Source organism: Choristoneura fumiferana, chromosome 17 (genome assembly GCF_025370935.1).
Source record: "Choristoneura fumiferana chromosome 17, NRCan_CFum_1, whole genome shotgun sequence".
Classification (NCBI taxonomy): Eukaryota; Metazoa; Arthropoda; class Insecta; order Lepidoptera; family Tortricidae; genus Choristoneura; species Choristoneura fumiferana.
Genome location: NC_133488.1, coordinates 17705163 through 17718687, shown reverse-complemented (window position 1 = coordinate 17718687; position 13525 = coordinate 17705163). Strand labels below are relative to the sequence as shown.

Below are 13525 nucleotides of genomic sequence, written 5' to 3'. Positions count from 1 at the left end.
ATCTCAAGAATAGACATAGCTGTAATAGACAGGCTCCTGATATTTGTATGAAATGTGTATTTATTTCTATTGCCGCTACAAAACAACCACCCACAAACATCACGCCTTTATTCCCAAATGGGGTAGGCAAAGCACACGAAACGTTACCGCTTCGGAGCCAATTTTAGCAACCTTAGGTTTTATGTTTGACGAAAACGGTACAATAGTGGCAGATTGCCAGCCTGTCGCCTACATAACAAAACATAATAAAAAAAGTAAATTAAAAATTAAAGGTGTAAAAAAAAACTATAAAATAACCCCATAATCTACATTGCGTATATTTTGCTTAAAAACAGGCCTCTGCCTACACATGATTTTCATAGATGCAATTGTTTACAGCGGTTACCCATAGGGTGATTTCCTGCAGGTTCTCTTAAATTTGGACGGAACCTTCAGTTCACAAGTCCGACTGGCACTTGTTCAGTCTATCTGAATATTTGTGGCCACAGATAACTAAGTGGCATTAACTAAGTGAATAAGTACTTAATCGTTACACGTGTTTGAAGTGCCTACTTGCATGCGGTAAGTAGGCTAGACTTTGTTTTATAATAGTTATCTTTACTACTGTTGTTACTCACAACCTTGCACAGAATTTTGATTTTTGAATTATTTTTTCTCGCAAAAACCGTGCCTTTTATATCTAGAAACATCCATCCACATCCGTCCAAGATATGAGATTGTTTGTTAAATTATATCCAAATTGTTCTAGCCTAACAACTTTCGCATTCAACGATGGATATTTCCATTAGGATGTTTTTTTTTTATGATTCGTTAGGTTATCATCTAACTCTATTGTTCAGATCTTCTTTCTTTTTGTGATCTCACTACTTTCTTTTTACCTTTTTTGGGTCTAAACTTTTATCTCCTTGTCTATTTTACGTTTCATTCCCTCATCATAATGCGTAACTAGACCTTTGGAAACGATTGAATTAGTAAGGTCTTCATACGCGACCTGCGTTTGAGTCAGTTTGATTTGTCGTTAAATGTATACAGACGCAGGACACCAATCAAGTACGACCTCGCTCTTTTGTATATCAATAGGTTTCTTGAATGGTTTGTCATCCATATAACGCGCCCATACATACCTACTGAGTCATGCTAAGTGTTTTTCAGCGGGACAAGTTTCGGATCCACACTTGTGATAACACCATTAGAAAATTATGAGTATTCAATGGATGGTGAAACAGGTGGTTAGTGGTCACTTTTAAAGGATGTTTTTCTATGCATTGGCCACTGCGCCCAGCAAGAAATCGTGGTGGTAAATATAAGAAAATAAAGATTAATAATGAGACACACTTACCAACATCAAGTCCTTGCTCCAACGCCCATTCGCCAATTGAAGTCGCCCAGTTTCCTTTATGCAGCTGAGGGCTACAGGCTCCTCTTGTCACATTTCCGTCTAAACCAATCACTCCATATTTGGTCTTCACTCCAGTCAGGTATGAAGTAGCCGTGCAAGCGGAGTCCGGTACCTGGGCGTCCAAGCAGTAAGTCTGGAATGAAAAACACCGGCTCACTAATATGTTGCATACAATCGAATCTCATAATTTAGTTTCTCATAACAACCTTGAGCAGAATCATCATATCGCCGAATTACTGTTCGCATATATTTTTTCTCACACTATCATTTCTCATAATTTTGTAAAGCAGAATATTAACATCACATAATATCGATGAGAATAATATTTATATTATGTTCGAATAGTTGCTACGCAGAAAGACCTATCTCATAATATTACTTTGCATAAGGATAATAAAAAGCAGAATAAAATTTTATTAAACATTCCTTGTAATTAAATTAATTAGAAAGAACTAAATAAAGAAACAATAGTACATTACTGCAGAGTCCGCGAAATAGGGGATTGCCAAACCACTCGTTCTAGGTATAAGCCGTATGAATACTTGTTTTTTTTTCTATTCCCTCCAAAATACTATGCCATGTTAAAGTCAGCGCCATATTCAGTCCAAACTAGTATCTTGCTATGCCATTATGCAATATAAAAATCGGCGATTCTAATGTTCTGCTATTTAATATTCTGCAGAAGAATATTCGGCGATAAGAGTATTCTGCTATTTAATACCTTACACTTCCCCTTTACCCCATGATATTGATATTCAATGAAAAGTTTTCATTATTACCTGTTATACCGTATAAATGAAATTTGAATGCCATTCAAATTTATTTATTTTTTTATTTTCATAATATTTGCAATAATGATCAAACTCGACGGTGATATCGTTACTTGTAAAAATGCCAGATATTACTTATTCTATGGGTAATTATTTATTACATCTATATTATTATGGTATAATGTATTTAATTTAGGTGTTTTATTTTACTCTTTACAACACAACCTAATCCACTACTTAAATCTGCGTGACCGAAACCAATTCCGAAATTAAAAGAAAATGTAGTTGGTAGTTTTATTATGTTTTATAATGCAGCAGAAAGAAGAATGTTTATAAAATAATGTAGAATCTAAGAATTAGCCACACCAGCTTCTAAAGTACCTAATGTACATCACAAACGGAAGTATGGCCCCGTTTTACTTCCAAATCAAAAAAGCGCTGTTGTTACTATGAAATGTCAACCTAATTACTAATATGCGGACCCTTGGAAGGTGCTCGAAGAGTTTGAGAAAACGCGTGGACACTTTTAAACGAGACAATTAAATAAAATTGAAGAGTTAAACATATATCGGGCAGACATTAACATTGCCCAAACAATGAGGACATCTTGTGCCTGTCAATTGTAAAGTTTAGTGTGAAACAAAAGGACCTTTGGGAATGCATTAACTTGAAACGAGGAGGGAAAAACAATTAAGTGTTGGAGAAGGAAGGTCATTCCATATTAGGCGCGAAACTGAAAGATGAAGTGTGGTTCTCTAAATAAACTAAACACAAACAAGACGTGTATTCTGAAAGTAGGCCGCAAAGGACTCTTTTGCATGTCGCTTTTTTTACTACCAGCGCTTTCGGAAAGACCATCATCCTCAAGAAGAATGCGCTGAAGAAACTTGGCAGAAAGCCATATTTTGAAAAGAAAATGTATAATTACAATTCTCTTGGGCAGTCATACTCTAAAGCTTAACGTGACCCTTTTACTCGGAGGCAATTACGAAAGTATCTCCGTAATAATCCATAATATCGTTTGTCCTAATGTAATATTTGCCATAATGATCATAATCCATAACTCTTTTTTCTCTAAAACTATAAAATTTTCAGGAATTTTTAGAACCCGTAGATTTTTATACGTTATGTTAATTTTATTTTATAACAATTGTGAATTATTTGTAGTTTTCAAGAAAAAAGAGTTATGGCAAACGACCATTATGGCAACATTACATTATATTATATTTTAATATTTATTTATTTATTTATAAATGTTATGTTATAGTTGTCTGTTGCGACAATTAATCCGCGGATAAGATTTCTTTGGAGATTCGCACAGTCACACAATAGAGCATTGGAATGATATAACTGTGTTGATGTGATGACAGTCAAAAGTCCTTTGCTCATGCTTGGATGCACAAAGTCAGTGACCGTTCGTTGTGGCCGTAGAAACTAAGCATGCCTTGGTATCGGGTCAGAATGACCCAGGCCCTATTTCACCACACTGACAGGTGCGACAAGTGTACTTTAATTGAGAGACATTTTTAAACTTTGTTGAACTTCGTTATTTGTAAAGGTAGCTTAAAAACTATTTCTCTATTCGATAACAGGCATTGTGAAGTTTTAATTTATAAAACGTATAAAAAATAATCAAATACCTACCGAATTGTAACGCAAACCTAACACAGCTTCAATCTCATGTCATACCAACAAATCAACAATTAATGCCGACTAGGAAAAAATATTTTTGTTTCACAACGTAGCTGTCATTAAATTAAGATACAAATAATAAATAGCCACTCGACATAATGTCACTGACAATTGTCACGTTGGCGAAATAGAGGCCCGGGCCGTATATCAAACAGTGCCTGTTTTCTGCCCGATAAGAATGGTGCTCATGGTACATTTGTTCGTTTTAACATGCATGATCGTAAGGTCACTGAATCATACATTTGTTGACCTTATCGACACAAGAGGCAAAATGTAGGTCAAGGGCAATACAAAACAAATATACGTTTACGACCAATGATAACCGGTCACTTTACGAACAAGGTTTCGTGCAGTCACCCTTTATTTTTGCTCGGCAGTGTATCCGCCAAAATAGTGACAAAAGTAAGGACGTCATACGCATGACGAATACACACAAATGTATGGTCACTCTTTACCGGTTACAAATAGCCATGAATAATCAGAAAATAGTAATAGGTACTAACTGTATCAAATTGTTTTTTTTTTCATTTAAGTAATTAATATTAGTAAAATTTGATACTGCTAACACTGGATATTTATTTACCGAAAAATTTGTACGGAACCCTTGATGCGCTTGTCCGACTCGCACTTGGCCGTGTTTACTAGCATTATTAATAGAATAAGGTGGAAAACGAGTAAGTGCATCCCCTGATATTACACTGCAATAGCCATATAAATCCTGGCCTAATTTGTTAAGGTTTAAATGTCTAATTTTTTGTCTAAATACAATTAAACTAATCAAGTGTTGCCATACATGCTTCTGGTTTGTACAGTCACCTACATTAATAAATGCAAGAGCGGAGCGTGAAAAAATATTTCACACACCGGCTGTTTTTCCTTAGCCACCGGCACGGCACCGGCGTCGGAGCTTCGTTTTTCCACTGCGCCGGTGTCGACGCCGGTTTACGCCCGGTGAGTGGTAAGTACTGACACGGACTTCAGCATAATTCATATACAATATGCAGTTTTGCCAGGCCGGCACCGAGTGGGAAGATTGCCACCCCGGCGGCGGCGACGGCGCTGGCGGGATTTAACACCGGGCCTATAGATTTTCATACATTTTTGCTTCCCCGGCACCGGCACGGCGTCGGTGCCGGCATCGGTGCCGGTGCCGGGTCGGCTAATGGAAAAACGCCCATCCTACTGACCCTGGTAATAGAGTCGTACGTAAGTTATCAGACATTTATGCTCGCTTTGTTGTGTCAGATATTGGTGCTCGTGACTGTACCTTAGCATTACTATGAACTATATTTTCCACTGACATTCATGTCGTGACGGTTTGTATGTTTAATGTTTAGTTCTACATGGGTCCCACTGAAAACAAGCAGCGTTGCAATTTATACTTTTCGATGTTCTTTCTTTTGCAGGTGGTAGGACCTTGTGCCAGGTCCGCCCGGATTGCTACCATCATCTTGCTCGCTAATCCTGCCGTGAAGCAGCAGTGCTTGCACTATTGTGTTTCGGCGTGGACAGTACGACAGCCGGTGAAATTACTGGCACTTGAGGTATCCCATCTTAGGCCTCTAGGTTGGCAACGCATCTGCAATACCCCTGGTGTTGCAGATGTTTATGGGCGGTGGTGGTCTCTTACCATCAGGAGACCCACGTGCTCGTTTGCCATCCAGTCGAATAAAAAAAATGTTTTTATTCTCAATCCTTGTGTATCTCACTAATATTATACTCGTAAATGCAAAAGTTTGTAAGTCTGTTTGTTTGTTACCTTTTCACGTCTAAACTATTGAACCGATTTAGATGAAATTCGGTACACAGATAGTTTGAGTCCTGGGGAAGGACATAGGATAGTTTTTATCCCGGAAAAATGCATAGCTCCCGCGGGATAGTGAATAATTAATTCTACGCGGACGGAGTCCCAGGCAGCCAGCTAGTATGTTAATAAATCGCTATCTATCTATCTCTCTCTTTCTGTAAAGTGACACCACCATTCACGGACACCCCCGCAACACCAGAGTCACCGATGTAAACTACGACAGTGTCCTTTGCATTGTCAGTATCGGTAGCAATTAAGTGGCAAACAAGATAATTTCCTTTCAGTTTCCTTCCTCCTATTGTTGTATTGTAAATCGAATGTCACGTCTTCTCTCTGTGAGACTACTATTTAATAGCCTGTATTTGACTAATTCGTATAGGTAGTGCCACCAGAGTTGAGGTCACGCACACGAGAACATGTTGTGTACCTAATGACAGCGGGATTTTGACATTCACTCATTCATATCATTCATTCTCCTTTTTTGCAATCAGTTCTTCATGTAGCTTTGTATGTAATCATTCACTTCAACTCTCGTGGCACTACCTAATAGTCTTTCTTACTTCTACTCATCATCCATCATCATCATCAGACCGATGACGTTCACTGTTGAACAAAGGCCTACTTAGGCCACCGGTTGCTCGCAACTCTCACGATGTCGTCACTCTATCTAGTGGGATAGGTCTGCCAACGCTTCATCTTCATCCATCATCTCAATCTATATTCGTTCCTCTGCTGGGCAATATTACCTATTTTTAAACAAAAAATCAGTATTCATCTAACTACTAATCTAATCAACGATATCCCTAGACGAGGTAAATAAAAAAAATCCTGCCCCCCTTTAGCTGTATAGAATTCCACAAAAACCATTTAAATAGTAGATTGTACAACAAGAGCATAAAACGAGCCATTTTACCCGAGGCGAGTGTGGATAGAGACGTCAAGGGTAAAATGGGTTTAATGCTCGAGTTTTACTCTGCTTTTCGCTTCGATTGAGAGGAAATTAAATAGCAGCAGTGGAAACAATTGTTCACTTACTACGTACCTTTTATTTTTCATGCATTGCTATATAATTATAAACTTTCGTTCTATTGATTTATTTTGATTGATTTTGACATAAAATAAAAATTATAAAAAATATACAGAAACTTTTTTGTTTGTGGCTGTTAATATCTGATTAAGTAGGTACCTTGGTCTTAGACGAAGATTTTACTTTATGAACTAGAGAATAAAAAGTAATTTTATGTCTCCTAGATCCAGCATAAACACAAACTTTACGAGCATGAGAAGTGGAAAATATTAAAAAATGTAGTTATGTTATACTGTGAAGATTTAAAAACCGTATATAGCTTCAACGGAACTTTTCAGCTACTATTATTTATTCTGTAGTTTGGCTATAGGTAAAACCTGCGTGACGGACGGATGGCCATGGTGAGTGAAAGCAATAGCTGTAGGCTCCGTTTGGACCCTGCGGGACCCTAAAAAAACAAGGTTTAGTGCACTTTCTTTCCGCATAAAACCAAACGTTATGGCGTCATCAGAATAAGCTACGTTAATGAGTCGAGGCATTAAAATGAAGGTTAAAATCGAAATATAGATAGTGAAAAAACCTTCGCGGTAATCGTATATAGTATTTATTTTTGTATTACCTTATCTTTCGTACGAACAAATATTTAATGAGACATATTAATCTATTTTCTTACTGTATGAAAAATAATTTGAGCCATCCTCTTGACCTTTTGAAATGATGCGACGCCGAAATTCTCCCTTGAGGGAGGATGAGTGGAAGATACTCCACTCCACCGACAAGAAGAAACTCTTAAGTTAAAGAAGAAGATGTATAATACTAATGCGATAATACGTTTTTAGGATAAGACAGACAGATAGATAGATAAATAGAGGAGAGAGAGAGAGAGAGAGAGAGAGAGAGAGAGAGAGAGAGAGAAAAGATTATTAGATATATGTATATAGAAGGGTGTCAAACTGTTCTGCTATACTGTTCACCTGTTTGTCATAGGATTGTATCTCATTCGTAATAAATAGACATCTAAAATTTATTCATAATGTGTTTTCAATTTCCGTTACAAAAAAAACGACATAAAATAAAACAGATATTATTTATCCCCGCCAGCCAATATAAAAATCGAGTATATTTCAAGTACCTAATTTAGAACTTATAGGTACCTACTTACTTATATTGCAAGTAAATTTGAACAAAGAATGAAGGTGTGTCGGAAGGGATAGTAGCTATTCTGTACACACCTCCAATCCAATCCTAAATATTAAACACATATTCCGAAGGCCCATATCAAATTTAGGCAGTTTCCTTTGGAATAAGGGAAATCTTGTCAGTCGGAAGAGTGACGTCACGCGGCGTGCGGCCCTGCGCGGGAGTTTCCTTGAACGTGACACACAGCGCAGGCGCATTCAACCGTGGCGGCCGACGATTAATTTTCTAGGGTTCCGTACCTCAAAAGGAAAAAACGGAACCCTTATAGGATCACTTTTTGTACGTCTGTCTTTCTGTCTGTCTGTCAAGACCCTTTTACTCAGGAACGCGTAAAGGTATCAATCAAGCTGAAATTTATATCAAATACTGAGATCTACTGTCCTTTAGAGCTGTGAAAAAATCAAACTTCTAAGCCAACGCAATCAAAAGATGCAGCCGTTTATGCTGCAAATTTCCGCAAATTTTCGAAACTCGCAAGGGAATCAAAACCTACAGGGTACTTCTCGTGAACTCAGAATCTTGAAATTTGGTATGAAGATAGCTATTATAACACAACCAAATTGAAAAGTCTGAAAATCTTGATTTTTTATGTCTCTGCATACACTGCATACACTGGATATAATAAATCACTCGTAAAAAGCGAGAAATATCTTCAAGACACGATTCCCTTTTACTTACATACCTATAAATGTGTACGGAACCCTTGGTGCGCGAGTCCGACTCGCACTTGCTCGGATTTAAGGGGTTCTGTAGCCAAAATGGCAAAAACGGAACCCTTACAGTTTTGCCATGTCTGTCTGCCTGTCTGTCCGTCCGTCCGCGGCTTTGCTCAGAGACTATCAATGCTAGAAAGCTGTAATTTTGCACGAATATTTATGCCGACAAAATGGTGTAGGTAATAAAAAAAATATAAATTTTTTTTAGAGTAGGTAAGGACTTAATTTTTTTGTAATGGCTACGGAACCCTATGTGTCCGACACTCTCTTGGCCGGTTTTTTTATAATAATTATAACCTGGTTAAAGGTTCACGGTGGATGCATGCCGCTTCCAACCGAGGCAACTGGAGGTCTATGGGGGAGGCCTATGTCCATCAGTGGACGTCCTACGGCTAAGATGATGATGACGATAAATAATTACGATATTACCACAAACTTAATAAGAGGAATATTTTGTCACACAATTTAAAAACGCCCTAGTGTATATCATAGCTGAAATATATGCAGGGTGGCTCATTTTGATCGGTCAGTATAGGAAAATCTGAAAGTAAAGTTATCTGTAAATATCTGTAAATAAGAAATCTGTAATTTCCGAAGTATTAAATCGTACGTACCTTCACTATGAGACTTTGTTAATAGATTAGCAAAACCCTAATCAACACGTTTGAATAGGCTCTTTGTCTAGAGTGTAGAGACACGCTTTACATAGAAAGAAAGAAAAAAATGGCCACAAAAAAAAACTAAAATAAAAAACACATTTATTGCTTGTGGCAAGGGACCGGCTCAGCATAAGCCGAGTCCACGCAGCGAGCCGCGAGGCCTCGGCGCTGGTTTTCAGCCTGGCCCTCCCGTCTCTGAGCGTACATTAAACCATGCTGGAGTGAGCAGCTACCAACTAATATTATTACCTAATGTCTATAAATTTTTAAATAAGAATTTGGATTATGAGAAAAAGAAAATATACTGTACGTGGATATATTTAATGCAATGAATAACCTACAATTCATTTTTGTATTTACAGCGAAACCCAGTAAATCACAGTCGTAACCTACAAAAATTGAGATCAAACTAAAACAAAAACGCAACGATATCGTTACTTTTTGACTTGTTGCGTTTCAAGTGATTTCTACCGACCTCCAATCCATTATCATTCTTATAGAGGCAGAATAAATTTTAAATCAGCTTGTGGGTGGCTATAGTAAAGACTGGCGTTCATTTTGTATAACTGGTGATCTAAAACGGATAAACTGTACTATTTTGTAATACATTTTTTGTCTTTGAATAGACCATTCAATCACTTAAAAAGATGGAGAGTGTAGTGTAGATTATATATTTTTATTTTACTTTGTTTATACTTTAAAGACTAGAAATGTTACTGGCCGTTACTTTGGTTGATCTTCTGTTATTATAAGTTAGTAAACAAGTCTTATTTATTTAAATTAATAATATTAATGTTGGTATAAACAACTTTATCAATGTAATGTCTTTATTACGACCGGATGGCCAAGTGGTTAGAGAACCTGACTACGACGCTTGAGGTCCCGGGTTCGATTCCCGGCCGGGGCAGATATTTGTATGAATAATACGAATGCTTGTTTTCGGGTCTTATATGTTTAATATGTATTTAAGTATGTATTTATCTATATGTAAGTTTATCCGTTGTCTAGTACCCATTGTACAAGCATTGCTTAGTTTGGTACTAGGTGTCAGGTGTCCCATGATATGTATTTATTAATACTAAATTACTGTAGAGGCCGGGAAGTAGGGGGTTGCCGTGCCAAAGAGATATAGACGGCCGGGCGTAGCGAGGCCGGATAGGGATGCGAAGCCGGCAACGCCACGTTCCGGCCGAGGTTTGTATAGTGCTTTTCTCAAACATGACATGAAATATTATTATTTTATTTGTAACACAACGTCAATATTTCATGTCATGTTTGAGAAAAAACACTTGCAGGTGCAGATGCAGGTGTTGCAGGTGGTATGACCTTTTGCAAGGTCCGCCCAAATTGCTACCACCATCTTGCTCGCTAATCCTGCCGTGACGCAGCAGTGCTTGCACTGTTATGTTTCAGTGTGGAGAGTAAGACAGCCGGTGAAATTACTGGCACCTGAGGTATCCCATCTTAGGCCTCTAGGTTGGCAACGCATCTGCAATCCCCCTGGTGTTGCAAGTGTCTATAGGCGGTGATGATCTCTTACCATCAGGAGACCCACTTGCTCGTTTGCCATCCAGTCGAAAAAAAACACTTCAGCAATCCAGGAATGCGTGCAAAAGAAGTATTCGCTTTTTATGTCAGTTGTTTATTGACAGTTACAGACATTTACATCTGCTTTTTTTGTAACATTTGATTCATCCGCTGACGGAAAGCGTCACATTGCGTCTACTTTCGTATTATTATGATTATTAGTCTTGAGGGTGTGGTAATTGCCCTTTATTTTAGTTCCCTGTTCCTCCTCCTTTAGTTCCTGGTCCTTTAGTTCTCTGTTCTATTCTAACACGGTCCGAGTAATTCATTGCCCATCAGTCATCACTTCAATCACATAGAAAAATCACGGTTCATTGATTTTCAAGGTAAACGATGACTTTAACTAAAAATTTAACCATCACAAAAACATCCAATTTTGCATCTAACTGTACTCTGATCGTGACCGCTTCGGTGGACAATCGGATCGTTTTTTTACTCGGAATCGGCACAAAGCTTATGTAATTGACTGTACCAAGTGTAAGTTTCCTTATTATTTTGTATCAAGAGCCGGAAGAGATAAAAGTTAAATTGCAATATAAACGAGTTGTTTTGGCAAATTTATGCGTAAAGTTGGACGGTTAAATTGTGTCAGAAATAATACATACTAACCTAAATAATATTATGAAGGTATTTGAACTCAACAACTCAACACAATAGTCGTTTAATATCACTGTTCATTTTAAAGGACTATTATCAGATTATCAACGAAACATTGATTACTTAAATGTAAGAAGTGTATGAAGTAAATTATTACGGATTAGTAGGTATATTTACAATAAATATTGCATGATGCGGTCATCATGATCATGACCTCATATGTGTCATTTTCAATACACAAATGTAAGTATTATATAATTTTGATTTGATTTGATAATATATTAATTATTACTTATTAGAAATGTATAATATTAATGTTTTATCTAAATTAAAAACGGTAAAGCTCTATGCTTTGTATGCTACATAAAAACCTGCTAAAAATGCACCAGCAAATTGAGTCCCATTATCGTTGTTTCAATAAAAATAAGATTTGACAACTTACCCTAGCCAATCCAGTGACTGGGAATCTCTCGAAATCAAGCACATTGTCTTCTCCCAAACCACCGTCCAATTGGCCGCCGAAAGTTCTTGCTGCCATCACAGTGGCCAGTGACATCCCATCACCAATGAAGAGAATACCATTATGAGCTTTGTTAGTATTTATGGTTTCAGCTAGTTTTTCTTTGATTGTGGTTTTCGCTGCTTTCTTCCAGTATGATCCGTGTCTTTCTTCTGCAGGTATGTAGGGTGGATTCATAATGGTATCGAGTACCTTCTTTGGTTTAGGTGTGACTGCATTTTGGGCTGTTGAGAAGAATGCGTAGTTGTCGATTAGTTGTTCATAATTTTATATTTATTTATCATAATCATCATCCCAGCCTATACGTCCCACTGCTGGGCATGGGCCCCTCAGAATGAGAGGGCATGGGATTTTTATTTATATTATTAAAAAACATCCCACTATCCTATTACGACTAAGTTCCGAATATTTGTCTGTTTGATTGTAATTTTATTATTCTTGACGTGTTTATTTTGTTGTTTCAATTATTGAGTTTATTTAGTTTTTTATTTTTCTATTGAAAGTTTTGCGTGTATCTTTATTTATAACCTTAACCTACCATCTATTTCTTTTTAAATATGATATTATTACAGAACCATGTTTTATGCTATTAACACTGTAATGTTATCTATCATTACTCAATGTCATTTATTTTTATTAACACTATTATTTTTTACCAGATTTTTCAAAGTCAATAAAATTAGGCCATCTCCTTTATTTGATAGCAAGATAATTGCACTTGACCTAAGATAGCCATTTAGCCATAAAAATACAATAATTGAAGCCATTGTCTCAAGCCATCTTCATTTATAGTAAATTAACCTAATCTAGAGATCTTTTACAGACAAATTAATCCACCTTAGCATCACTAAAATATGATGCCCTGTCGTGCCCCGTTTTACTAGTATTTTAATTTCCCAAAAAAGTCATCAGAGGGTTCGCTACCAATCCTCAACCCACAGCTGCAGCTACTCTGTCAAGAGCATAGCGATTTATAGGAATTGCTTTATATAATGGCTCTACTACGAGCAAAAATTCAACTGAAGTAAGAAGTAAAGTGGGTCTTTTTTTCTCTTCGTACTACTAACGCATAGGAACTAAAGTCATTTTCTGGGATGCTATACCTCAGTTGGCACAGAAGAAACCCTTTTTATCACTTAGTTGTCCGTCGGTCCGTCTGTTACGACCTTTTTTCTCAGGAATACGTATAGGTAGGTATCATCAGCTTAAATTAATAACAAATAGGTACTCAGTTCTGCTAAGTCCTTCAACAGCGATTTCTTTTTTATTTCTAAGTCATCACAAAAGATGTTTCCATATAAATTGCCGTAACAAAAAAACCAGTCGTCTTAGAACCTTGAAATTTGCACTACCCCTTATACTTAATTGATAAGGTTAATACGACGGTAGTTAGGACCTCGAACAGAAACATAACCATTTAGTTTGATGAGCCTCTTAAGATTGGTAGATTCTTAAATGCAGGTGTACTTAGTATTATCTATCATTATCACTGATGAGTTCCTTATCATCTGTCTTCACTTTATTACAAAAATACAGTTGATCACGATCGCA

General features: G+C 37.0%; 1 protein-coding gene across 1 annotated transcript in view; it reads right to left on the bottom strand.

Annotated features, from left to right (window-relative positions):
• LOC141437340 (membrane-bound alkaline phosphatase-like) overlaps positions 1–13525 on the bottom strand; it is a 36996-nt gene that overhangs the window by 8601 nt on the left and 14870 nt on the right. Inside the window, exons 3-4 of the mRNA XM_074100632.1 lie at positions 11897–12198; positions 1340–1532 (exon numbers count right to left, since the gene is read on the bottom strand). Coding sequence (XP_073956733.1) covers positions 1340–1532; positions 11897–12198 — 495 coding nt within the window. The remainder of the gene's footprint in view (positions 1–1339; positions 1533–11896; positions 12199–13525) is intronic.